The sequence below is a fragment of the Coturnix japonica genome, chromosome 2, assembly GCF_054131305.1.
Source record: "Coturnix japonica strain WE chromosome 2, WE-NBRP24, whole genome shotgun sequence".
Classification (NCBI taxonomy): domain Eukaryota; kingdom Metazoa; phylum Chordata; class Aves; order Galliformes; family Phasianidae; genus Coturnix; species Coturnix japonica.
Genome location: NC_140664.1, coordinates 88,134,465 through 88,159,505, shown reverse-complemented (window position 1 = coordinate 88,159,505; position 25,041 = coordinate 88,134,465). Strand labels below are relative to the sequence as shown.

Here is a 25,041-nt window from a genome sequence, read left to right as displayed (position 1 = left end):
CTGACAAGACTGATCCTCATTGCTATCATTCTGCTGAGTACAAGATCCACACTGACTTAGGAACTGTTACTTGCTGTGCAGTATTTGTGGCATTTAGTACTTGGGCTCAGTTTTTAATTATCAGCTTTTCCTTTTTATTCCTGTTGGTCTTGAGGGCTGCGAATTTCACCTGATTGGCAGAAACTGTTGAACTTCACAATTTGGAGGTGGTAAAAATGACATGTCTGTCCTGATAAATTTTGCTTTCTTATTTAAAGGGATGAAGTTGACAGGTGTAAGACGTGCTTATCTGCAGCAGGACAGACACTGACACTTCAAAACAGTTACAGCTCTTCTTGCAGAGTTGTTATATCTGTTTAGTGACTGATTTATTTTACTGTGTTCCAGTTAAGTGTGTGTAGGGGGGGTGGGCTGGAGGAGTGTGGCCCAACAGAATTCTCAATTTGAAAGCCAAAGCTTCATAGAAAATTACTTTTCTACCTTTTTACTTGTCAGTGTTCTCATGCCATAACTGAAGTAACCATTCAAATATGGATGGATAATTGACCATCTTTTGATAAAATGCATGTCCTGTCTTACTCTTCCTCCTTCCTGATCAAATGAGGGGAAGCAAGTCCTCTTAAAAAGAAAACCAACTCAATCTTTAGTCTCTCAAGAAAGGCTGACTGAAGTCATTATTTAAATCTGTCTCCAAATAAAGCAGCCAGCAACCTTGAAACCTTCCCTCCCCAAATCTCTTAAAACTTTTCCCTGTTCTTACTGTGTAGGCTTCTGGCATTTTCTGTGGATCAGAGAGGAACAAACATTGCCTGTACAGCTCTTTCCTGATTATTTTCCTTTTTCACTCTCCACTTGTAGACTTTGTTTTCTTAACCCATATTCTTATGTGCTATTTTATACTGTCTTGTCTTACTTCAGTTCTTTTCTCAGTTGCTCGAGCAGGCTTTTTATTATGTATACCCGCTTGATGTAAGAGTAAACTTGTGCAGTGCTGCAGGAGGCAGAGTTTGGAAAAACAGATCATTTAGTAAATTATTCTGAGTAACAAAAGGTGCAGAGGAATTGTGAATCAACAAATAAAACTTGATTTTACTGATTTGGTGTCTGTGAGGTAAGGAGAAAGAAGTACACTATTTCATGAGTTAGGCAACTTTTTGATGCCTCCAGCTAATTACGTTCTTGCCATATATTAATATTACCTCACCTGGAAATGAGGTGCCAAAGTCACTTTAGGATGGAAGAAAACCTAAACTGAACATTTATATGCTCAACTTGCTTTAATAAGTGCTATAATTTAATGCTTAATTTGAAGAACGTTTACCTGCAAAATTTGGAGAGCCAGTGAAATGAAAGTTGTAGGAGTAATAAAGGAAGTTTGAAATGACACACTTTGGGGAAATATCTTCTGTTTAATATTGTTAAAACGAGTAAATTTGCAGGCGTTGGAGAAGATAACAGTGAGGCTAAAGGGGCGCTTTCTTTGTATTTTTAATATTGGGAGATTAGATTAACTTCAGTTGTATTTCTGTGAAACTGCTACTAGTTTTGGAGGACATGTTGGGTTTTTTTTTTTTTTTTTTTTTTAGTTTGCTTCTGTCAGGTATCTGTTCTTGCACTTCCCCTCCCTCTCCTATTAGCATGACAAACTTGCTTTTATAATGCAGTTTAACTAGGGACAGAAAAATCAGTTGCCTCATATTTAAGGTTTTGTTTATAGATTGGCAAATGGAGGGGGTGCAACTAGTTTGATTATTGATGCAAGTTCACTCTCTTGTGATCTGCCATAGACAGACGTGTTGATCTCATTCTACTTTATTATACCATAGTTTGTTAAGGTTATAGCTCCACCTACCAAAAAGGGAAATGGCGCAAGCTGGTGTGAAATGGGATGAGGATTTGAAGTCTGTCAAATCACCTTGGAAGTATGTGGATTTGTCAAGAAGATTTGAGTGTGCTGGACTAAAGCCATTCAAACAAGATTATGCACTGGGGTTCTTCAGTACTTTGGCTGAACTTCTTTGAAATGTTTGAATTTTTCTAGTGTGGTTTCATACTACTGCTCAGTCAATCCACTAGTTGTTCTTTCTAGGGATGACTCTGCTCGTTTGCTCCTTGGGCTTTTCTGCATTGATACTCAGATGAACTTGTGGTGAATTGACTGAGAGGGTAAAAGCAAAAGAAAAGAGATTGCTGTTTCTGTGGTTTGCCTCAGAATTGGCTCATAATGCTAAGTGTTATTGCAAGTACAGTGGAGAGAGAATAATGGAAGAAGTGAAAGAAATAGGAATGGCAGCGATTACCTATTAGATCACTTTGCTCCTGCTGTTGTAACAGCACATTGAGAGGAGCATGTGAGAAAAATCTATACTGTAAAGTTCCAACTGTAGACACCAGTGCTCAGTTCTTTGCTTTCCAAGAACTTAATTTGTACGGAAGAAGTCTTTGTTCTCACAGCTTCCAACTTCTAGATGTTGTAGGAAAGGGAGATGATTGAACTGATGGAAGAAGGCTGGAGAATTGGACGATAAGAACACCTTTGAGATCTCTAATTCATTCTTGTATGTATGTCGGGGACAACCTATGTATGTTATGCTACCAAGAATCTTCCATTCTTTGTTAAAGGTTTTGATTTCTTAATGTTGATTTCTAGGATAGTTAGATTTTTTATTTTATTTTTTTTTCCCTCAGAGTAACAATTTTAACAATTGCCTGAGATTCTAAAACTTGTTTGACCCATGTATTTAAAAGAAATATTGAAAATTGAATTCCTAAAATAGTAACTATTGCCAGTTGAACAGTTTGAATCAACTAGCGATGTCATAAAACAAAGCAGAAAACACTTCTTCCATACTGTTAGGTTTGTGGATAGGATACCTGTAAATATAATTAAATCACATGATACTAGTAGAAAGTGAACTATTGTGCTGAAGGATGGATGTATCTACAAACTTTATCTTGCATCTTACCTTGTATCTAAGTCTTGAGTTATTAATGGAATTGAAATAAACTCTTATGGTCAGACCTAGTTAGTAAGGGGATTCCTGATGTTAGGAACAGACATTTGCATGGTAAGATCACTTCAGCTTTTCCTCTTACAGTGCATTTGTTGTTTCACTGTTTCTGCTCAAATAGAAAGCCAGGGATCCTGTTAGTCAAGCAAAAGTTGCAGTTTGATCTGCCTTCCTCAGTAACACTTGTTGTTTCTCCTCCATGCTTTTTCCTTACCTACAGCAAGGTAAATTGAACACTCCTACCTAATCAGAGATATAAGTAGTAGAAATCTTCCTTTTGAATACCGTGTTCTTATTCAGGAAATTGAAACTGATTTAAATAATAGGTTTTAAAATGGAAAGTTGTCACTGGTATAAACCTGTGCCTGTTTCCAAAGGTTTTCTTCAGGTATTTTTGTGAAGGTGTACAGTTATACAATTGTATAGTTATACAATTATACAGTTGATTGGTAAACAGAGATTAAACAGATCTTTCTTATGAAAGATTATAGTGATAGAAAGATAAGCTATGATAAAGGGAAAATGCTCACTGATGTTGAAGGTTTGCAGTAAACTCCACAGAAAGAGTAGTAGTCAGCCCTTAAATGAGATATGGGAGAGGTGGAGCAAAGCTCCACCCCTTCTGGTAGCACAGCTGAATTACCTTCACCTGTGCCCTCACAGCTGAGGCACTGCTTGCCCCAGGTGGTTAATCAGAGGTTCAGGCTGTGATCAACGGTTTCCTGTACAGAAGAGCTATGGCAGGCATGCAAAGTAGCAATAAAGAGATCAGGAACTTAACTAGGTGCTTACTGCAGTTATTGTAGCTTCATCCCTATATAATTAGCTAAAAACATTAGGGGGAATCTTATTCCTGTATACATATCTGCATTTTTACAATGTAATCTCTATAGCTTTTATACTGATGAAGGCCAGAGCTCTTGTCTTCCAGACATGGATCTGAAGTGTCAAGTATTTGTAAACTCTGGATCTGCCTTTGCCTCTTCACTTGAGTGTGTTTGAGTGCTCTAGATGTGCAGTGTTAACTCTGCTTATGATGCATATGCAATTGCTTTTGATCAATATGGAAAGAGGAGGAATAAGAAATTTAGTAGTGAGTTGCATTACAGTGTTTCTGTAGTCTTACATCCATCTTGCTTTCCCCTGAAGAATTGTGCGTACTTCCAATGAAAACTGATGAGAAAAGAAGTGGGTAACTAGTGCTTATATGTTAGTTTTGTCTGACAGGCCATCTCCTTGTTTCTTGGTAGGTGGAGCTCTAACTTTTGTGGGTTGAATGAGAGAAGAGTAAGAATTTGAGTAACTTTTCCATACAGTTAAGTACAATCCATAACACTGTTCTGAGGACTGATTCTATCATGACACCTGCAATTGTAGTCCGCATTTCACTGTCACTGTTCTTGCACTGTTTTTTTTTCTAGCTGTAGTTCCTACCTCTTAATTCCCATATGGTAGAAGAGAGCTTTATTTGGCTTTAGATCAAGCTGACTGGAAGTGATTTGTTATCACCATAGATCTGTTGACTTTGTCTTCATGATGGAGGCTCAGTTAAACTCAGTCTAAACTGCTAGATGTGTAAAATAAACATAGTAGTAGCCTATTTTATTTTCTTACCACTGAAAGAATTTTTACAGTGTTCACAAGAGTTTATATTTGGATGCATTTTCACATTCATAGACTGTATATGCTGTATTTTCTGTAAAGTTGCTTTTCTTTTCCCCTTTTTCTCTGCCAAAAGGATTCTGATACACCACCTTGCACAGCTCCTAATGTTTACCAGTTCAGTCTGCAAGCACCGACTCAACTTATGGCCAGTTTACCACCAGCATTGCCTATGCCAAGTGGTAAACCCCAATCTGCGCCTACAAGAACCTTGATAATGGCCGCCAGTAATCAGGTATGAGCCAATTGAATGGAGCTACCTTTTTATGAGAAAGTGATCAAATTGGAATTATAAATCATTTGCGCTGTGCTGTCAACCTAAAAAACGCTGGAGATATACTTGATGTAGCATGTGCTGAATTTCATATAACCACTAAGCTACTTAACTGCTATGTCAGAAGCACAGGAAGAAGAATGGGTGGGAAGTGTTTGAGATACTTGGAGCTCTTCCACAGCACACTGACCCCTAGGAATAACCTGATAGGCAAGTGTCAGACATCTGACACTAACCTATATTTGAGAATTCCAGTGCGCAAACTAGTGGGATATTTGCAGAACTCTAGGCTATTTAATTTCCTTTAAGTAGAAACTTCTCGCAAGTGATGTATCTGTTAAGCTAGTGTTTGAATGTGAAAAGATACCGGTGCCTTGTCTGGGTGTGTTTAGTGGCCTTGATTTCTGAATTGCTAGAACAAACTTGTCTCCACTTGTAACTTTCTGTAATAATTCTAATGATGGAGAAAAAAAATGAGGCATGTTTCCAGGAAAGATACCAAAGTATTAAGTGTGCAGGGAGACAGTATTTTACCTAACAAGCCTTCAGTATTTTAGCTAGCATCCATTAATGTACAAAGAGAATAAAGATCCTTAGCTTTTCCTTACAACCTGGGTGCATCTGTCTACAGCAAAATGCTCCCTCGATTTTGGTTATTGAAACTATTAGTCAAAACAGCTGCCTCATAAGTGCAAGTTGGGGTAGTTGGTTGTCTATTCATGAGTGCAAGTTGGGGTAGTTGGTTGTCTATGATAAGGAAACAATGGAAATTTCTTTGCCTGGCCTGGTCAGATTTCTGCAATGTTTTTCAATGTTCTCTCAATTTTTCTGTAGCATTTCTTGGAACTGTACAACAAGGATACTTTTTATTTCATGACTTTTTTTTTAATCTGATTCGGAAATTCCTTGATGTTTTTGAAAGGGACCTTTAAGACTATCTTCAAACTCCTCTGTCACTTCAGGGGAGTATTCCACTAGACCAGATTGGTAGAAGTCCTATCCAACCTGGTCTTGAACACACAGGATTGCAGGAGTTGTAATGCATCTCTGGAGATCATCTAGGCCAGCCCCCACTGAACACTTCCAGGGAGGGATTATGATACAGGATGTTTGGTTCAGTCAAATCCATTACTCTTTCTACTGAGGACTCTGTACCTGAATGCAGTGCTTCTAGAAGAGGTCACAACATCACAGAGTAGAGGGTCAGGATCACTTCCCTTGACCTGCTGGTGATGCTTCTTTTGATGCAGCCCAGGATGCAGTCAGCCTTCTGGGCTCTGAGGGCACATTACTCATTAATGCCTAGCATGCCATCCACCAGAATCCCTAGCCCCTTTTTGACAGAGCTGTGCTCAATACTTTCATCCTTTAGCTTGTATTGATAGTGGGGGTTGCCATTACCCTGGTGCAAGACCTCACATTTGGTTTATTGAACCTCATGAGGCTCTTATGGGACTGCTGCTCCAGCCTGTCTAGTTCTCTCTGGATGGTATCCCCATCCCTCAGGTGTGTTGACTGCAACAAACAGCTTGGTGTCATCTGCAAACTTCCTGAAGTTGTACTTGATTGCACTACTTATGAAGATGTTGAAGAATATTGGTCCCAGTACTGACCCCCGAGGGACAGTACTTTTTACTGGTCTTCACCCAGCCACTGATCACCACTCTATGATCTCTTAACTTGTACCTCATACATTCAGCAGTCCACCTGTCAAATCCATTTCTTTCCAGTTATGAGAAGGATATTATCAGAGGGATGACCATGTCAGAATTTTCAGTGAAATTCACATGACATCAGTGGCTTAAAAAGTTTAGACTTACAGTTAGTCTTAAAATGTTTTTCCACATACTTCAACTTATGTCCATTTCTCCTTGTTCTTTTACTAAGCATTTTTTTCTTACTAAGAACAGTCTTTCTCCATTTACTTTTAATCCTCTCATTGGGTACTTAAATCCATTAGTAAGATCCTTGCCCCTCAGAGTTCTCTTTCTGGGAGTAAACAGTGCAGCTCTGACATCTTTTTCATGTATGACAAGTGTTTCAGTGTCTTATTCTCACAGACTTTCATTGGACTCACCTCAGTATGCCTGTGTCTCTTGTACTGGGGAGCACGGACTTTTAGCGCTCCAGATAAGGCCTCACTGGTGCTGAGTAGAGGGGAAGGATCACCTCTCTTCACCTTGTAGTGATACCCTTCCTAATGTAATGCAGCCTGGGATGTTGTTGACCTTTCTCGATATGTTGCTGATAAGGGTACATTTTTCATTGAGCCGATGACGTTGTTTAGAGATGGCACCTGTCTCTTACTATAGAATGAAAAAAGTCAGTGCTTGGTTGGAACTTCTAGATATCTAAGAAGCTCTATCTGAGCAGTTTTTTCATGTTCAATAATATCAGCCTTGAGTTATGGCTTATTATAGCTCAGTCACAGATTCTTCGTGGTTGCTACACAAATATTAAAACATTTCACAAAAATGTTTTTCCAGATACCCCTCCTTTTTTTTAGACCTTATTACTGTTGCTCTACATACTTCTGGTATTCCACTATTCCCTTGTAGACTGCTTAATGTGGTCTTCAAAAATTTTTCCATCATGTGCTTTCCCCATCTGTTTCCTCTGCAATCCTTAATCGTATAGCAAGCCCCCACTTGTATCTCAAGTATGATCTTTGTTTTAATCTCCTGAATGATTAATTCCGTTCTGTTAATTCCAGTTCTATGTTAAACTCATGTTAAGTATAGACTTAGTCTGTTTTGTTGCTAAATTCTTTTCTATGAAAAGGTGTCCTGTAGCTTAACTTCATCAAAGTTGTGTGAAAACAAAATGAAATTGCAGTTATTAGTACAAAACAAGTTCGTATTTGGAGCTGGTTAGGTTGTAAAGAGGCAACTTGAATGAATGTTGGACCTTAGCTGCAATTTTGAATTTTGGAAGAGAAGTGTTTTGCAACGTTACTTGGCTTTTCTTCATTAGTTTGTACAATAAATAGATGTTTAAAATTGGAGTTTTATCTCTGGCTTTTGAAAGGTAAAGATGTGCCCTTTGGGATCATGTTAAATCAGAAGAATTTCTTGCTACCTACAGTAGCAGTTATTTTTCTACAGTGAATTTAGTGAGAGTTTGTATTGTGAAGTAGACATGTTCTTTTAGATGAAGACTACGACCAATCAAGTTCAAGTGGGATCTGAAATCACTCTACTCAGAATGATGTAAATGTGTGCAACATTTTGGAGAATGAATGGATTAGCTTGAAAACTTTACTCAAACTAGCATGGTCTTTAGTCACAAGTTTTAATAGGCATAACTTACTAGCCGAAAGGGTTTCTATCCTGATAGGCTTCAATATGCACAGCCTCTTTAACAGCAGATATTTTCCTATCCGAAAAGTGTTTGAAAGGGATTCCATTGTCTACAATGGAATTTGTCTTAAATCTCTTCCCTGGCATTTTTTTTCCCCTGCAGTTCAGCTTATTGTCTTTGAAGACTTTACGTGATCCACAGGAATCTTTACCCGTAGGTCCCAGGCACTAGCTGTAGAAGCAGGTAGTGCCAGTGCAAGAACTGTGAATCAGTGGCAGCCTTCTAGACAAATTCTCTGCTGTTAGATCTTCTTAATGTTTTCTTGTTCAAAAAAGCATTTGAGTGATTAACAGTTCTATTTTTACACTGCATAATTAACTGGAGAAATTCCAGGTAGTTCAGAGACTAATTAAGCTCCTTATAAAGATCCGTGTTCTTTTCAGTATTATTAGTGTTTTTCCTTGGTAATCATTCTGCTTTGCTGACAAAGCAACTTGAAATTTCTTTTGGGAGAATGGAACAGTTCATGAACCAGCACTCTCTATTGGAGTGAGTAGAAAAACAATATTGGTGTACATGTCCAGGGGAATGGAAGGGAGAAAAAAAAAAGTGACTTTCCATTAGGAGGACAGTTTTCTTGTTGTAATTTTCAAATGGGGAAAATTCTGTTCAATTTCTTGGGTTGATGGTGGCCACTTTGAGAAGTTACCGATGGAAAAGAGAAGAAACTGAGGACATTCAAATGAATGATATCTGATTGCTGACATGGTCATTAAGAATTCCATAGCAGCATTTACTAGTTGCTTCTGAAGGAAGAAGACGAATAGGAAAAAGAAACTTTGATGCTAGTGCTAAAATGAGATAATGTAAACTTTTATGCTTCACTTGCTAAAATATTTAGCTTCAGAGTTTGCTCTTACCCAGAACAATTGTGAGAGGTGTTGCTTTGCCCCAATGGCAATTCTGATGCTGTTAGTGTCTAGTAGATCCTCAGAATTAAGTGGCATTGGAAATGAGGTTTTCCAACTGTCTGCTTCCAAAGTACTTTCTGAGTTGAAGAAAAGGCTGGTTGAAACTCTAAAGAGCAGTTTCTAAGCACAGGTTTTCATCATAAGTAATAATTAAAAAAATAAGAAGTTAAGAAAATGTGGAAGTATTTCCTGATCAGTTTGTTTAACATAACTCTGTCTTCCAATGTCGCTGTAATCAGATCACTCCTCCCTATCTCAGACTGGTTTATATACTTGCATGTGCATTTCATCTACCTGCTTTTTCACAATGACCATATTGATGTGAACTCATTGTTTGGAGAGTGCTCTGGGCCTGTATGCTGAAATAATTCTTTTTCCAAGTGAAAGCTGAGAAATCTCAGTAAGAAATCTAAATTTAGATTTCTTTTTTAGAAAAATTCTAAAATAGCATTCAGTCAGAAAATTTATTTCCTGTGATACTTAAAAGTATTCAGATAAAAGAACAATGGCCATCTCGTGATGGTAGAAAAGTTGCAGTATGAGTTCCGTCTTCTCATTGCTTGTTTCATCTCACACCTGTTCCCTCATGACTTTGAGTCTTCTGATTCTCTAGTGTTATAAGGCAAGAAATGCTGGAGCTTCTGTTTGTGCTCTTTCTGGACTCCATACAAGTTGTTTTCTGTCGCATAGATGTGTTTTCTTTAATTGGACAAGAAATGAGATTTGGGTTGTAAATGCATAAATACAAACTTGTCATTATGCTGTCTAGTTGACTTCAGCTAGCAGGTCCAAACAAAGGGCTCAGAAGGGAGGAGAAGGATCTCTTGATATTTGTAGCACTTTAGGCCTTGTTTTTTCCCAGATTTAAACAACATGAATAAGAGCTTTTGCTACAGTGCATCTTAAAGATAGGCCATCTTAACAGATTAAGAGTATGACCAGGTAGCTGATATAAATGTTATATGATCCTGTTAGGTTAGAAGTAATGAGGCTAATAAACCACTGCCTGATACTTGGATTATTCATAGTGTTTTAAAGATAAAATATTGGTTAGGCTGTTGTCTGTGAAACAGTGATTTTATTTATTTATTTTATTTTTTTGTGAATAGGAAGTTAAATGTTACCCGCACACAGAATGGATTTTAGTGTTTTTCCAGATGTTGTGCTCAGGAAGCGGGGAAAGTGGACATTGATCTTCAAAAACAGGCACTGTGGTTTTTGTTATGGGTCTGAAACAAAGAATTTGGAAATAGGTGAAAAATTGAAAACAAACAACAACCCCAAAACTTGAAGATTTTGAGGATGTGTTGTAAGGTATTGATGGGGATGCCTAAAGTGCTAAATGGTACAGTAAAATTCTGTAAAATACTGCACTAAAACTTTACATGTAATAAGTGTGAAATATGAGCTTCAGTTATGACATTTCCTATCAGCTGCAGAATGGGTTCAGTTGTGACCATTAATCCTGCAGTGATAATAATGTAGTAATAATAGGTTTTTCTAAGATGGCTTTAGCTTTGTGGGACCTTATTTACATCTCGAATGCTATATGTATGAGCGGATTTCTTTTAAATTTAACAGTACTCATATTTCATTTTTCATAGTTCTCCTTTTTTCTTCTCATTTTAGAGAAGCTAACAGAGGTTCAGAAACTGTTCAGGTTGTAGCTCTGTTAATTATGTAGCTTGTGTTATTTTTGATGTTGAGGTGATTTATTTTTGGCTTATTTGAATGCTGTCTTTGTCAGCAGTTTTGTATTGTAAAATTGCTTGAATTTGTCACAGAATCATATAGTTGTCTGGGTTGGAAGAGACCTTTAAGATCACCGAATTCCAGCCCCTCTGCTATAGGCAGGGATACTTCCGTCTAGACCAGGTTGCTCAAAACCCCATCCAGCCTGGCCTTGAATGCTTCCAGGGAGGGGAGTGTCCACAACCCCTCTGGGCCACCTATTCCAGTGACTCTACTCTCACAGTAAATAATTTCTTCCTGACACCTAGTTTAAATCTACCTTCTTCAAATTTAAAGCCATTTTCTCATTCTGTCATTACATTCCCTGACAAAAGGTCCCTCCCCAGCTATCCTATAAGCACTCATCAGGTACTGGAAGGCTGCTGTAAGGTCCCTCCAGAGCCTTCTCTTGGCTGAAGAAAGAGCCCCAACTTTCTCAACCTGTCCTCATAGGAGAGATGAGATGTTCCAGCACTTCTGATCATCTTTGTGGCCCTCCTATGGACTTGTTCCAACAGCTCCATGCCCTTCTTGTTGGGGGCTCCAGACCTGGATGTAGTACTCCAGGTGGGGTCTCACAAGAGCAGAGAAAAGGGGCAGAATCACCTCCCTTGACCTGCTGGTTATGTTTCTCTTGATGTAACCCAAGATATGGCTGGCTTACTGGGCTGCAAGCTCACATTGCCAGCTTGTGTTGAGTCTTTCATCAACTGACAGCCCCAAACCCTACTCCTCAGGGCTTCTCTCAAGCTGTTCTCCATCCAACCTGTATCTGTGTATGGGTTTGCCTTGACTCAGGGGCAGAAACTTGCACTTGGCCTTGTTGAACATCGTAAGGTTGTCATGGACCCACCTCTCAAGCCTATCCAGGTCCCTCTGGTGTGTCAACTGCACCACTCAGTTTGGTGTAATCTGCAAACTTGCTTGAGGGTACACTCAATCCCACTGTCCTTTTTACCTATAAATATGTTAAATAACGCTGGTCCCAATACTGATCACTGAGGAATGCCATTCATCACCAGTCTCCACTTCGACATTGTGCTGCTGACCACAACTCTGAGTGCAGACATGAAGCCAATTCCTTATCCTGGGAGTGGGTCCATCCATCAAATTCATTTTCACCAATTTTCACCAGGCTGTATGTCTGACCTGGGAGTTTAGAAATTGAATATTGAAGTGTGATTAGGTCACTGTAGGACATTCTTTACAGGGAAAAAAAAAAAAAAGTTATTTGAGATTCTCCCAAAGAAAGTGTCACATCACACTTGTGATCATTATTTTTGCCTTGGTCTGGATGTGTGGTGTGTAAAAGGCAAATAAGATGTATCAGATTAGGCCCAACTCCTTCCAAAGCCATGGCTACTTTACTGTTGTATTAGGCGAAATCGGACCCTCGGGCTTTAACGTGATAGGCCCTCCCCTGCTGGGTCATGCATATGTATAAAAGATAAGGATGAAACTGGATACCTATATAAGGGACCCTCACATTCCAATAAATGCCATTTTACCGCTCACCATAATGGTGTAACAAACAGCTGTGACTTGGTCGGGGCCGTCGATACACATTCACAAAGGGACTTGACTTTCCAGGTTACCAGATCGAGGTAACACTTTACCTATAGAGTTAAGTGAAATTCTAAGTAGAGCAGACTTATCCTTTGCATTAGCTCATGTAGTGTCATGTAGTGATGTCCCTACATTCCTTAATAATGATGTTTCTGGAAGTCTTATTGGATGTTTCACTTGGTCATATTCTTTCCAAGAATCTTTTAGAGACTTCCCTGCTACAATTAGTGTTTAATGTGGACGGTCTGTTTTTATAATGGTGATGCATGGTGAGCATATTTAATACTCAAATTGAAGGTTTTTAAGGATGCTTTTAAATCTACGCCATTTCATTTGCAGGACATTTACTTCAGAAAACAAGCTGTTAGTGCCTTTGGACTTGTGCAGCTAAAATCAGACAAGCATGGAAAGATCAGTTGCTTCAAGCAGTGTTCTGTGGGAATGACTTGTATGTTGAGGAAATACCACTGATAATACGTACTTTGCTTCAGTTGTTTGTATGCCTAAACTGAGTGCGTGTCTTGTGTCTTTTAGCAGCACACTGGAATGAAGTTTTCCATGAAAGGAACTCATAACCAAGGCAACAGCTACAGTCCTGTCAACAGTGGAGGCATGAGGCAACCAGTTGGTAACAGAGGACACCACCAGTACAATCGTAATATATGGAGAAGAAAAAAACACAGAGACAGTTTACCTATTAGTCTGAGCAGATAATGGCAGATGCCAAAATGACCTTCCCTGTTCAGACAAACTGAGCGAGTGCCACTCGACTTAGGGGATGGAGACCAGCGTCTAGCACATCGTTTTATTGGTGTTGCCAAATATCTGCAGCTGACTTCTTTGCATGTTTCTTTGTGTGGTGGTTCAGTCCATCTTCAAGAAGTAGTTGTGCTTATCTGTGAAGCCTTATTAAATGTGGAAGTTTGTTTTTCTGCCTTCCCACAATGGTTCATACAGTGCCGAAGCAGCTCTGACAGTGGAACTGCAAGGACATCTACAAATGCTGTGGCTTTTTTTGCTGTGGCTACATCTGTTCCTATGTGGGTTCTGTTTTCTTTTATTTTGGAAGTGAAGGAAACTTCAGCCCCTTCAATTTTTTTTTCTTTTTTTTTTTTTTTTTCTTTGCAGCAAATCAAGTTGGGAATTCATAAAAATAAATTTGCTGCGTTCCTGTTAGTTTCAAAGTTCAGAATTTTTTGCTCTGTAAATATTGGAGATATAATTTGTGCAATAACTTGGAATTTTAATTTAATTTCATATTGTCACATAAGTTATATTTAAGGGGAAGAGGTTTTTTAATTTACAGATCCTTTCCCAGGTTGCATTATCTAAGTTGGGTTCATAGTTTTGGCAGGTTGTCTGAGCAGTGTTACAAACACGACATTTGGTAACATTTGAGGCTTCTTGATTCACAGTGAAAGATTTGGCTTACGGTTTTAAGAAGGTATTAAGCTCCAAAGCATTTCAACCCTGTGGTTTTTTTGTTGTTGTTGTTTTAGTTCATTGTCTGGCCTCTATCAGTTGTCTTGCTCTGACCAATGAGTTTTAATTTTATTCCTTTTAATAGACAACGAATCCAGCGTTCTTAGTACCAGAAGTCAAACTTTTGAGGGAGGGGGGGAAGGTTGGTTCAAGTTCCGGTATGAAATTAAAATCGGTGAACTACATGCTTTGACGCATTTTAGTAATGTAACCTGTTAATGTTTGGGTTCAAACAACGTTATTAAGTGGAGGTACCCGGCTTAAGGAATGTGGAGAAAGGAAATATGTTGATTCCATTAAGGAATCTGTATAGCAGTATGCATTAGTTCTGTTAAGAGCAAATATATAAAAAGTACTTCAGCTGCTCTAAGCATTATGAGAAGTATCTTTTAATGTATTGCAGGAGAGCACAGCCCAGTGTTGTACGCAGTATGAGTGGCTGGCACTTAATTTACAGATGCATACAGGTATACTATGCAAGTGTGTATTGCCATGACAAACACTGTCTTTAACTTTTTGAACAATGTACATCCTGCCTAACCCTGAGTTTTTAAAGCACCACAGTTGTCCTGGGAGTAGGTCACGTCTCATGCCCTCTGACTTCCTGTTTTTTTAGTGAGAGTTCTTAAGCTATACAGAAAACTACAGATCAGTTATATAAATCCACTAGCAGAGAAAGCTGAAGAATCCTGTTAACAGGACATCTATACTGTATACAGATAGAGAAGGTTTTGAAACTGATATCCGAGTGTTAAAATGAGGTGTCAAGCATGAAGCTTTTTAATATGCTGTATGCCTTTGAAGCAGAAGTAGTTCATGTTATTACTGAATCTGTCAAACAGGTCTTTGAGGGGAGAGAGGGCAACATTCCAAAGTAGAGTAGTGCATATCTGTTTGCAAAAAGTTTGTCTTAATGCTCCAGGTTCGTCACAATTTTAAACAAAAAGAAATTGTGAGCTGATTCATAAATAATATCTAAGGGCTGTTACAGGAGCCTGTACTGCTTAGTCTTCACACACTAGCAATATTGAGCATAACTACATTAAAGAGCCTTTGAAGGCTTTAGTTGGTGTCTTATTCTAGCGTCCATTTTAAAGTGAAATTCATTTAAAAGTGGTATCATGTAACACTTCAGTCATGGTGAACCAAATAAATTGGCCTGGCTATCACTGTGGTTATGTGCTACAGGTTTAAAACAAACAAAATCATGTTTAAATTTTTTGTGTGGACAACTATGTGGAAGCTAAAATTGACATATTTTTATGTAAAGTTTTCTATTCTTTGATTTTTAATAAACTTTGGAGACCAGTCACTCTTATGTACATCTTTATGGGGAGTGTAATGGAGTAATATTTGACCTTATTTGACCCTATCCCATTGTTTGACAGGTAATTTGGACAACAATTTCAGTATGTGTGCCAGACATCTTCAGAATGAACTTGGAAGTTGGATGGGTGCCATCTGCATACTGTTCTTTGTATTTATGAAGAGAGTAACCAGTTCGTAGTAGTGGTTTTGGTCCCTTGATCATGAGAGTGCAAAGGAGAGAGAAGTAGTTTCTTAAATAGATTAACAGATCCCCTGAGAATATCTTAATTTTTCCATAAAATTTTTGGATTCCTCCCTGTAATTTCAACCTGCTTTCAAAATGTATCCATTTTAACATCCTTTAAATACTGGGTGTTTTTTTGTTTGTAAGATCATAGAATCACAAGGTTGGAAAGGACCTACAAGATCATCTAGTCCAACTGTGGTCATACAAATCATGATTGGAGGGGATTGTTTTTTTCTTCAGGGATTACCTGCTGTCAATTCTTCACTGTGCAGCAGGTCGTTTACTGCTCAAGTAGCTTATGAGAGTTGAACAGTGAGTTGGTTTACTGCCTCACTAAAAACCATGTTCCAAACAAATACTTCACTTGCCACTTTTTAAACATAAAACAAGCGCACATTATGGGACTTTCTGTGTGAGGCTGACAGCTGTGTTGAATCTGAATGCCTGTGAGCTTTGTCAGGGCAACCACTTCCTGCCAGTAAAAGCTTTTTTAAAAAAAACTTTTGTAATCATCAACTTGGGAATCTCCTTCTGAGAAAATCTTTTGTAAGAAGATAACCTTCTTCCTGCTTCTCCTTTGCTGAGAGGAAAAGCTGAATGTTCTGAACTACCTTCACTCCTCTGTACTGCTGCATGTAGCTAATTTTGGTGCCAAGATGAGTAGGTGAAACTCGTGGACAAGCAAGTCTTGATATGTGATAAAAAATGGCTGTCCTTTCTCATAATCACATAAGAGATCATCCAAATATCTCTGTTTCCTTGGGAAATTTCTTTGGACACCAATGAACGAACTATAAGGCTGATCTGTTGTTGCATGTGCAGTTTTATGTGGCTGAACAGAGTTGCAGTTTTCAACTGCAAACACATGATTTGTTCTGACATTCCTGTGGGGACTTGAGAAGGAGAGCAGGAGAATCCCAACACATCTGTTTATTTGCTTTACAAAAAAAATCCACTGCTGCTGATGAAGAGCAAGTTCATGCAATGATTTCCTGATTAGGTCCTGTTTCAATACTTGAACAAGTTGACTTACCCTGTTGTCCCCACTTCCCTGTTAAAGAAGAGTTGCTGAGGAATGCCAGGTTGAATGGTTGTGGAAGTTAGAAATCATGAGCAGTCAAGTGCTGAATGCAGATGCTCCATGGACAAGGATAAGGCCTGGATAAGGCTCCAAGCAACCTAATGTGACTTAAAAGTAAGCCCTGGTGGATCAGGAGGCTGGGGCACCTGAAACAGTTTCTCCTAATCAGAATTCGTCTTATTATTACAAAGAAGGATAACTCTTTTTTTGATGCAACTTCATCTCTATTAGGTTTATGAAATTTTAATAGAGGCAGAATTCAGACAAGAATGGGGTTGTTTGTCCTGCCCTTCACAAAATGCCTCTGGAAATTTTAGGGATGATAGGTTAAAACAGGTAAGTATGTATTGTGTTCTGGAATCGGTAATCCTGAGAAATGCAGAGTTTCCAATCACAGACATTGATCAAGGAGTAAATCAAACATTCTTGACTGAACTGTTTTTTTTTTTTTGTTGATACTTTGCTGCTTCAGATCTGTCAGTTTGCATATGAAATGTTAACGCAATGCACAAGTGTGAAATAAGCGGTTTGCCTCATTTCCAGTGCATCTTGCATAGGTTAATTACAATAGGTTAAGCCTGGAAACTTTTAAGAATGAGAAGCTGCTTGTTTCACTTAATCGATGCAGGAGTTGCATAATTAGTTACAGTAATGCTGCTGCATGCTTGAAGGATGGTGAAAGAGCATGATGAAAGGGCCCTTTAAAGATGAGTCATGGAAGCTGTGCTTCGTGTTTTACCTGAATAATTCTACATCATGTCTGTCTACGTCAGATCTGTCCTTTGTTCTGTAGCACGGGAATGAGAAGAATTTTTGTCAAGAGTGTGTATATATAGAAAATGAAATTGCAACAAGAAAAAGGAAGCAAAATCTGAAGAGCTCAGTCATCTTAGCTTGAAATAACAGTTCCATATGGGAATTATTACAAGGCAAGCTGCACACAAAGCCACCACCAAGAGAAATCCGTAGCATTAGTATGATCTATGGGGGAGAACTCTAGTGTGCCTGAGATACGAGTATTGCTAAGCCATTAACTGGATGACTTGCCTCATACAGTATTTCATCTTTATAACTGGTTCTATGGGAAAGCAGAATAGGATTAGTTAGAACCTGCATCAGAATTTAACGTTTATTCATCTGATGCTGTGTAACACCTAACAACATTGCTATTAAAAATAGGTTGCTCAGTAAAACATATGATCCTGTATCATACAGTGAATGAGCCAGTGTGTTGCCTTCTGCTTCACCAGAAGAAATCAATAGATGGCGCTGAGTACGAATTTTTGGATGTGGTTGGTGCAGTCAGCTGCAGATTAATTGTGGAACCAAATTATTTCAACTGGTTGCTAATGATCGTAATGGAAGAATTGCCATGTACTGATGTGACAAATTTGTGAAGTATGGCCGATATACAGCGTTAGGTTTTTTGTAATATTTATGGCTTGTGTTAGAAATAATAGAGGAGAAACAGCTGGAAAATATTAGTTGATGGTATGACAGAATTCACCAGTCCGACTCGTAGATAAGATGAATGTGAACCGAAGGCACATCAGACAAACTGTTTCCAGTATAATCAGCAACTGAGGCCTGCAGTTTTACTGGTTAAATGTAATCCTCTTGTTTCTCTATTCAGTTATGGCAGCAGCTACAGATGCAAACAGATTTATTGAATCTGCTGACACATGAAGATCTGCTTCCGGAAATTCATCAAAGCTCAGCTGGGCATTTGTATGATATCATGTCAAAATGATGTGAAGTACAAGGGATGACAGGTACCGTCACCCAGCGCTTTGCATCTGTTTGCGTGATTCTTGTATTGATGAACTTTTGATCTCTGGCTTTGATGCAGGAGTGACTTAACCTCCTGGGGATGCCGAGCATGCTAGCTGGCTGTCATTTCAGATCTGTAGATAACAAGAACATGATCTGACTTGGATGTCCTGGGTGGCATGGAAATGACTGATAGCCAGCCTTTCTTTTCTAGTTTTGGTGGAGAAATGCATATTGTTTCCTGTCAAGTGCTTTTTTTATATATTTGGAAGAAAAATGCGTGCAACATCTCAGGCCCCTCTAATACCCCTAAGCCTGTCAGAAAGTAAAATACAGTGTGGCTTTTATGGCACGCTTTGGCCTAGCCTGGCATCCAAGACCTAACTTTGTCCTTGATGTCTTTTGGTTTCCATTTCTGTTCACTAATCTACTGGTACAGGACGATCTAAACTTCATTGCTGCTCCTCATGGTATGGTTCCTGATTGACTGTGATATCTTGAAATAGTAAATTCTTTGCTGGCAGGAAAGGTACTTGCAGGAAGAGATCTGCTACACAACTCTTGTTTCTAAATAGGAAATGTTTTTCCCTGGCCCCTCTCGAGCTCCCTCTTTGATGTCCTTCCCTGTACAGTCAAGTCATGCTGACCTGAGAGAGTTCTCTGCTCTTCTAGTTTGTTTTTGATAACAGATCATGGACTGTTTAGGCCAGGCCCATCCAACCCAGGCCTCTGGCCTAGGGCAGCTATTAATCTTGCAGAGAGGCCTGGCCTAGCCTCAGGCACGCACCCATCACTCAGCAACAACTAAACCATGATTTAGACTGTTCCAAAGAGGAGAGAGATTTCTGTTAATTCTAACTACTACTTGCTCTACAATGTTTGTAATGGTAATGTTCTCAGATTTATGTAGGAGGCAGCTTTCTTTCTTTCCTTTATATACTGCCCTGCAGCTCTAAATTCAATGCTTAGAGATCTCTCCTGTGTGTGCCCTTAGGCTATAACATACTCTTGTGGTTTTCTGCATCTTCTGGAAAGAGTCAGGATTTGGGTCTGACTCCGTTGATCCTTTAGCCTTGTCAGTTTCCTACTACCGATCCTTTCAAATATCTGATGTAGTTTTCTCTGAAGGGCATTTTGGATTAGGATTTTTTCTTAGATCAGATGTTTCCAGAAGATTTTTTGAAGTTTGCTTAGATCTAGCAGCTCTAATGTTTTAGTGTTTGTAGAACTCTGTCTCATCTCAACCCTGTATTGCTGAGCAGTGCTAAGACTGCTGTTTTCTGTAGGACTCAGAAATGCCCATTCAGATACTGAGGTGCAGGATGCCACTTGAAGTATCTGATGGTAAAAGCAATCATGTAACCAAATATCCAGGAAAGGAAAGGCTATTAAATACTTCTCCCAATGATTCATTTGCTTGTTCATCTCACAACTATATTCTTTCTGCTGTTGCTCTTCTAAAGGATCTAAACACCTTTCTGGCTTGTGTGAACATCAGTCTGGGGAGAGGACCATGGAGGAGAGGGTTGGGAAGCAACTGAGGCTGTGAGGACTGTAATCTTTGTAGGCACAAATCCTATTTAAATCACCAAAACAAAATGCACAATGTATTGTGATTCAATTTAAGACCCTTCTAAAGCAGCATTTAGAAGAGCTCGTAAGGATTTCTCCAAGGATGTTTTATGGAAAGGATTGCAATGAATGTGAATTGACTTCCATCCTCCCCCCCCCCAGGAACTGCTTAAGTAGTTTGCTGCAGTAGCTACTTCACAACGTGCTTGTTCTTATTTCCTTTCAGCTAATTGTTAAATGCAAGAGGAAGGACTGTTTTCATGTGTGTTTTGCAGAGCTTTTGAGAAATTATAAGTGGAAGTCCCCACAGAGTGCTGGAATTATTGCGTGTTGCTCATCCAGCAACGAGGCTTCGAGCTGACTCAAGTGTGGGATTATTTTTAGTTATATAACCTCCTTACTGAACTCGACAAGATTTCCTGCTATTCATGAGGTAAACGCAGTTTGCTAAATTCAATTTGCTCTGGCTGCAGAGAGGGTGCGCTCTTGCGCCGTTCTTGGGGCCCATCGCTAAATAAGCTTTTAGCCGTTGCCAGCTTAGAGCGGGAACCCTTCCTGAGGCACAGAGTAGCTTTAAACAGAATCCATACGATGAAATCAAATTGTACTTGAAACGTTTTATTTGTAACAAGTAATGGCTCACAAAATCACAGAGATCAAGTCAAGATCCTTGCTAAAGCAGGTACAAAAGGTCACACAGGCATCCAGACAGGTCTTGTATCTCTCTACAGAAAGAGACTCCACAGCCTCTCTGGGCAACCGGTTCCAGTGCTCCATCACCTTTACCATAAAGCTCTTTTGCAAGTTTGTGTGGATCCTCCTATATTCAAGTTTTAAGCTGTTACTCCTTGACCAATTACTACACACCACCAAGAAGAGCGTGGCCTCATGTATTTGCATCCCTTCAGACATTTATAAACATATTCCTATGCCTCCAGGCTAAACAGACCCACCTCTCCCAACCTTATCCCATGAGGAAGATGTTCCAGGTGCTCTGTCTTCTTTATGGCCCTCTGCTGGACTCCTCCTAGGAGATCCCTGTCTTTTTAAAACTGGGGAGTCCAGAATGGGACACAGTATTCCAGATGTGGCCTCACCAGGACAGAGTTAGAGGAGGAGGATCGTTTCCCTTGACCTGCTGGCCATGTTCTTTTTAATGCACCCCAGGACAAGGGTGGTGGACAAGGTGATGGTTTCTCTCTGAAAATAGTGCATGGGAAATAAAACGTCTGATTTGCAGAGTTCTGTTACGCTGCTAATATGTTTCATCCTTGCAGATGATAAAATGTTGTTTCCTTCTTTGGGATATCTAAGTCCCCTAACTACGTAAATCCAGCTCAGGTGCACTATTCCTAATTGTTTTAGCATGCAGAGCAGCTTTTGTCTAGCTTCCCAAGAGTTGCCATCATCTTCTATTTCACTTCTTCATGTTTAAGGCATCAGTTGAAAATAGAATATACTCAGCATGGAAGCAAAAGCTGGTCTTGGAAATAGCTCCAGGCACCATGCAGATTTGGGGATTCTCTGCTTTCTATAAACAGGTATTAATGTTTCTTCTGTTATGCAGCTTTGGGCTCAGTGTTCAGCTTGCTGTTGAAGTTGTTTTCTAAAGATTAGAGAGAAATCTGTATCAGTAACGTAACATCAGCAGTCATCATGACAAATGAGTTTGTGTTCATTAAACGTTTATGGGCCTTCTATCTAAATAGATCCTACATTCAATTAAGGAGCTTCCAAACATAACTATACTGTTCATCAGGTTCTCTTTTCCTATTCTAAGATCAGTTATTCCAAATTTTCTTCCCCACCCCAAACTTTTCTTGGTCATTTTTTTCATGTCTTCTTTCCTGTGCCTGGAAGCTACTGGAGATAATAATACTTTTCATACAGGTACTTTTCATCTTGTACCTGTAGCTGGGCTGCTACCTCCAACTTGGACTAACAGTGAGAGCATGTAGAGCTTTTAATGTCTTCTGTTTATAATGAAACTACAAGTCTGTAGTTCTATTAATTCTTCATCTTTCCCTTCAGTACACTGTTGTGATTCACTGTCTTCCATCAAGCTGCTAATATTCAGCTAACACAGACATCTTTGTGATATTTGTCTCTTTCAGGCTTTATTAGAGCTGATGAAGAGTCAAATCTTGTAATAGAAGACATATAAACAGACAACTGAAAGAAGGAATTGCCTAAGATTCACTTTGTTGGGAAATCCAGGTAAAAATATAGTCAGACCCACTCATCAGTCTTACATCCCACTGAATTGTGGTTTGTTAAGCGTGACAGATATCAAGATTTGGAAGCACAGAATGTTTTGATTAAATTTATCTCCTTTGTTGCTGAAGGTACATTCTGCGTATTCTTGAAACATAAATCTTGCTGCTAATTAAGTTGTTCACTCTTTGAGAAGACAGCCTTAAAAAAATATAGCTCACCAAAGGGACTCCCAGAAAGTAAAAGTGCCCATGCACAGAACTGTAATTTACCCAGAATAACTACTGTCTATCCATTTGGAGGCAACAACTGAAGCTATTTTCACATTGTTTTTATTCTTCTCAGTTTGCAGAAGTGACTTCTGTTCTCAAACTGTAAAAGTTATCACTGAAAAAGTCATATCAATGATTTGGAGTGAACTGAATAATGCAGAATAAAATTGTTCAAGTCAAATTCTTTGCTTCATTTCAAACTTTTAAGTAGAGGATGATTAGATCTATTCGTCATAACTATGCAGGAGCAATATGCTCAAAGGGTTAGTGCAAAATGTAGGTCTTCTTATATAATGAGTTTGAATTTCATATCTGAAGAAAAACCCAATAGAAGCATCCTGTTTCATGATAAGCAAAACGAATGAATTTGTCTCTCTTCTGGTTTTACTGTTTCTATCCCCTACCCTTGATCTCAGCTCCTTGTGCATCTCCTCTGGTATGACCACATACAACCACATCACAGCAGTTGCTGGCTATCAAGGTAAAGCCAGGTTCTTCCCAGTAGATACAACTCGAGATGTGAGAGGTTCTGGCTTGATGTAAGGAGAAGCTGTTAGCCACTGGGACAGCTGAACAATAAGAACAGGGTGCCCAAACAGGCTGTATTGTTTCTATCATTAGAAATTCTCAAGGTCAGGACAGATATATCCTGAAGTAATGTGGTTTTACCTCCTAGCTGACGCTACTCTGAGCTGGAGATTGCGTTAGATGACCTTCTGATTTCCCTTCCAGTTCCAGCTCTCCTATGATTCTGCTTTTCTATCAAATTTGTCTGACCTCATGAGATAAGTTCATGAAATACTACAAAGGGAATTGCATATTGAATATAAGCCAGAATTTGTTACATTTTATCCCTCCTGTTTCCTTCAAAAATATTTCTTTTTTTTTTTTTTTTTAAATGGTAAATATAGTTACAAGTTCTGTTGATCTCCATGGTGACAAACTTGCGATATTTGTGGGGAAGGGGTTTCTACAGCCCATCTTACACCCATCGAGATCAAGGGAAGTGAGGAAAACCCTCATGATGTTAACACAGGACCAATGTGCAAGATGAAGGAAGGAGTTTATGCTCTGGCTTTCAGTTTCGCTTTCAAGGGACTTAGGCATCTCTGCATCACACCTATTTGATATTTATTAATAAAATTCATCATTAGGCTTTTAATAAAAGTATTCGTAAAACAGCAATTGGTCTGAAGTTTGTTTCTCTTATAATGAATTCTCTTAGTACAACTGTTTAGTATCTTATAGACTAAGATCTTAAATACCTTCCTTTTACATCCATTCTTGAAAATGTTCCTCACATTGTGAAAGAATCAGCATAAATAATCAGAAATAATCCCCACGTTACTTGCCAAAGTGCTTCACTTAATTATGAAAAAGCCTGGGAGAGAGGCTTGGATTTCTACTCGAGATTATCTTTTTCTATATGAATCTGCTATATCTGTCAGAAGAATTCTGAGATGTAATTACAATTGTATCCCATCTCTCTGCACTGCTCTGTTTTAATTTGTATTATCTTTTATATCCTGCTGTGGTTATTTTGGATACAAAACTGTTGACAGATTTTTTAAAATCCAGATAGTTTGTAAAGACAGCTTGTTACATCTGTGATATGATTGACATATTTCTTTTGCATCGTTAATGGGTGGAATTCTTTTGCCTTGAGCCATGCTATGAAGGAAAGAGCCATAACAGGTTCAGAGAACAACTGGCTGTCTGTATTATTGATAAAGACTTCTACTGCAATGTTAGATAAGACTGAAAGAAACACAGCAAATAAGGAAGATTATTTGTTCAGACAATATGTAGGCATCAAAAGAATTTCAGGGAAAGGAAGCTGGTGGGGGTGGGGCATACCCACTGTATTTTTTTGAGGTTTAGGCCAGACATAAGATATCCTTCAGAAGCGCAAAATTTATATTTTAAATTCAACTCTGCTGAGTGAATATACTGAAATATCAGCTTTAACTACTTGTTATATATTTGACTAGACAGAATAGATAGAGAATGTATCAAATGGCTAAAAAAGAAAATATTTTTCTTTTTGAAAGGAACAATAATTAACAAGAAGCTAATTAATATCAGTCCCATTCAGAGCCAACCTTAAGACACTGTGGTAATTGCTTCTGCTAATGCCAACAGGAAAGATTTTCTTTTCATAAATTGCTTTTAGTTATTAGGTTAGCATGATAAATTTATCACTAATTACCTCTTCCCTGGAATTTAAATCATAGATGACGTACATATTCTTTATGAGGAACAGTTTTGCTACCCCAGAATAAGATGGCATATTGGAACACTGAGGTCTCTGCTCAGGTGCAGCAACAGCTCCAGAGGAAAAGTTAAGAAGTTTGAAAGTTAAGAAGAAATTCTTGACTCAGAGAGCAGGTTGAGACATTGGCACAACTGCCCATAGAAGCTGTGGTGCCCCATCCCTGGAGATGCTCAAGGCCAGGTTGGGTGGGGCCCTGGGCAGCTGAGCCGGTGGATGGCAGCCCTGCCCACAGCATGGATTTGGGTGGGCTTCATGCTGTAACAACTGCTTATGGCTACAAAAAAAGAAGGAGAAAAAAAAAAGAA

General features: G+C 38.8%; 1 protein-coding gene and 1 long non-coding RNA gene across 17 annotated transcripts in view; both read left to right on the top strand.

The window, feature by feature from the left end:
• The window catches only part of TENT4A (terminal nucleotidyltransferase 4A), a 54,185-nt gene extending 38,876 nt beyond the window's left edge, over window positions 1-15,309 (top strand). For 6 of the 16 annotated variants that reach the window (XR_014942853.1, XM_085537924.1, XM_015854363.2 and 3 more), the window contains 2 exons: window positions 4,750-4,908; window positions 13,050-15,309. Coding sequence is in view for 14 of the 16 variants with exons in the window: in XM_085537924.1 (XP_085394050.1) it covers window positions 4,750-4,908; window positions 13,050-13,229 (339 nt within the window). In the remaining 2 variants the exon portion in view is untranslated. Of the gene's footprint in view, window positions 1-4,261; window positions 4,707-4,749; window positions 4,909-7,007; window positions 9,085-12,854; window positions 12,964-13,049 lie in introns of those variants that run through there. The other 10 variants (XR_014942854.1, XM_085537927.1, XM_015854368.3 and 7 more) reach the window with 8 other exon arrangements.
• A 1,680-nt stretch (window positions 15,310-16,989) lies between these two features.
• Window positions 16,990-23,646, top strand: LOC146762014 (uncharacterized). The gene is made up of 4 exons (XR_014942855.1): window positions 16,990-18,405; window positions 20,202-20,408; window positions 21,412-21,516; window positions 22,090-23,646. It is a non-coding gene; the product is annotated as an uncharacterized LOC146762014 (long non-coding RNA).
• Window positions 23,647-25,041: the final 1,395 nt, after the last annotated feature.